Raw genomic sequence first — 2688 nt, 5'->3', positions numbered from 1 at the left:
AAGAAGAGAAGATTGAACAACTGTCTGTAACTCTAAGATCTGACACACTCACACAGGCATACATGCATACACCAATGCACATAAAATAAAGATAAATAAGTTGAAAAAAAAGTGGGCCTGACCCTCCAGCTCCTCTTCCAATGGTCTTTGTCTCTTTCACTCTTGCTGATATCCCCATGTTGAATCTAGGTGACGAGTAAGTCACAAGTAGACTCTGACCAGACAGACAACTCAGAGAAGCAATCCAAGAAACACGTGGACAGGAAAAGTCTGACAACTCAGGCGCGAGGTGGTGACTGTGGTGACAGGTTAAGGGCTCCTGGGACAAGAACCCCTCATCCTTGAGAAGGGCATTCAGAAGGTACCCCTAAGAACAGCTGCTCCTTGGGGGCACTGTCAGTTAGGGTCTGGGTGGAGCAGGATGGGGTCTGGCAAGCAATTGTGATACCCAAGATGGTTCACAGAGCTCTAGCTTCTGAAACCATGAGGTAGATCCTCGCCAAGCACTCCATTGCTCCTATCTCAATGCCCCTCTGGTTGACTCCCAGACTGGCCGCACTGAGCCTACTGCAGGAAGGAAAACCGGCTTGCAGAGGTCAGCTGCAGCCCTGCAAAGTCCAAAGCCCTGTGGGAAGGATCCTGAAGATGCCCTTTCCATGAAACTAAGTAAACCAAGGGACCTGGGCTATGTTCCCAGAAGGTTCCCAGCAGAGTCCATGCCCCACCCCCTAGGGATGAAGCAAGCAAACTGGGGCTTCTGACCCATACACACTGGACCACCAAACCAAGACCCAGAAAAGTCCCAGCCTTCCTCTGCAGGGGACAAGTGGGCAAGGCAAGCTGGGGTGCCACAGGCATACCTAACACTTAGTGGGAAATTGTTCTGCTTCAGGACGGACAAATCTCCCAAAGTTGATAGGGTTCCCAAGATGAAGCACAGCCTCCCTTCCCTGCTCGAGGTCCCCACGCACAAAGGACTGGGCGTGCTTCTTCTGGATCACTCTAAATTATAGACCACAGCTATCCTCCACAAGAAGCCATGGTCGGAAAATGAAAGAAAATAGGAGGCTTTCCTCCTCTAGGTCGCCACTCATTCTAAGGGTCTGAGCTCCTATTCTGGTGTGCTCAAGACACCAGCAACTTTTTGCCGGCATTGCCCAAGGCCGCTCCATGGTCCCTGCAGCGACTTGCCGAGGGCACGCTGGCCTTGACGGAGGAAGGTCATTGGCCACCAAGTTTCTGCAGTTTTTGCATCACATAGTACCTTGGGGACCGGGAATGAGAAGGTGGGGGTGGAGGCGACACTCAGGAACGATTTCCCGAAGAGTCCACGCTGCAACCAAGACTTAAAATAGATGAAAGCCACGCCCTCTCTCTGCCGCCCCAGGCCCGCGGCGGGTCACAGAGAAGGATGCGGTTCCTAAGCCCCAGCCTCGCCCCGGCTACCAGGTCCCTGCAACTAGGCCAGCGGCCGCATCCCGCCCTCGCCCCGCCCTGCCCCCTGTCTACGCGTTCTCTTTCCGAACGCCGGGCCGGGGGAGCCGCTCCCATTGGCCGGCGTCCGCGTCCGTCAGCGCGCGGCGGAGCCGAGGAAAAGGCTACAGTGGAACAAGGCGGGCGAGTGCGCGGAGGAAGGAGGCGGAGGCTGGGCCGCCCGAGGCCCGCGGCGGGCGGCGGTGGGGGCGACCTGCGGGCCAGGGCCACCTCGGGGCTAGCCCCGCTCCCGGTGTTCCGGCCCGTGCCCCGTTGCCCGCACGCACCCCGCCGCCCAGTGTCCCCGCGCGCGCGTCGCCGCGGTCCCCGCGCTGGTTGGCGAGCCGCCCAGCGCCTTCCGAAGCCATGTTCGCGTTCATGGCCACGGTGGCCACCGGGCCCACTCACCTTCGCGGGCTCCCACGCGGGGCGGCGGGCCGGGCCGGGGCCGGGGCGGCGGGGCGCGGCGGGACGGGGCGGCCGCGCGCGGGGTCCCCGGCCGGGCAAAGTTTCAGCGCCCGCAGCAGCACGGCGGCGACTCGCTGCTGCTCTCCTCCCCTGCTTTGACCACCATCTTATTAGTACAGGAAATGACATGGAAAACGGAAGAAAGCGGCGTTTGGGGCAGACGCGGACCCCCCAATTCAGGGGGCCGGAGCCGGGCCTCGCCGAGCCCCGCGTCCCCCGAGCCGGCCCCGCGCGGGAGCTCGCGCGTCCCCGTCGCGCGCCCCACGGGGAGGGCGACGCTGCGGAGGAGGAGCGGGCTGCGCCAACTTTGCGCCCGGGATACTTTTGGGGGGTCGTGCTGGAAAGTTGTGGCGTTTGCGCAAGCCCATCCGAGGGTGCCCACTGGCTCTGCCCAGCTTCGATGCTGTCGGTCTGGAACCCAATAAATAGTCAGAGGGCGATAAATGTGTTTAGAATTTTAACCCTTACTGGGTCCCCTTCCAGGCCCCTTTAACCCTTTGGGTGCTCGGCAGTTTGGAAGTATCCACTGAAGTTGGGTGATGTGTGTCCCACTGAACACCAAGGAGAAGGGCTCTGGGGCGCGTGAGAAAAATTAACTATTTACGTGGGGCTGCAGGCTTAAAGGGTGAGCCTCAATTGCTGCTCAGAACAACGAACAGTGGAGAGACAGAACAGAAAACGAACCCACTGCTCTAGCTGGTTTGGAAAAGATGTTTAAGTAGTCCTTCCTTGCCTGGTGCCTCATCT

General features: G+C 59.7%; 1 protein-coding gene across 4 annotated transcripts in view; it reads right to left on the bottom strand.

Moving 5' to 3' along the window:
- Nucleotides 1–2345, bottom strand: part of Prdm11 (PR/SET domain 11) — a 60611-nt gene extending 58266 nt beyond the window's left edge. The window contains exon 1 of one of the 4 annotated variants that reach the window (XR_004944735.1): nucleotides 1882–2345. Coding sequence is in view for 2 of the 4 variants with exons in the window: in XM_036184691.1 (XP_036040584.1) it covers nucleotides 1882–2070 (189 nt within the window). In the remaining 2 variants the exon portion in view is untranslated. The remainder of the gene's footprint in view (nucleotides 1–1881) is intronic. The other 3 variants (XM_036184691.1, XM_036184694.1, XM_036184693.1) reach the window with 3 other exon arrangements.
- Nucleotides 2346–2688: the final 343 nt, after the last annotated feature.

This window comes from Onychomys torridus, chromosome 4 (assembly GCF_903995425.1).
Source record: "Onychomys torridus chromosome 4, mOncTor1.1, whole genome shotgun sequence".
NCBI classification, from domain to species: domain Eukaryota; kingdom Metazoa; phylum Chordata; class Mammalia; order Rodentia; family Cricetidae; genus Onychomys; species Onychomys torridus.
This window is presented reverse-complemented; position numbering and strand designations above follow the sequence as displayed.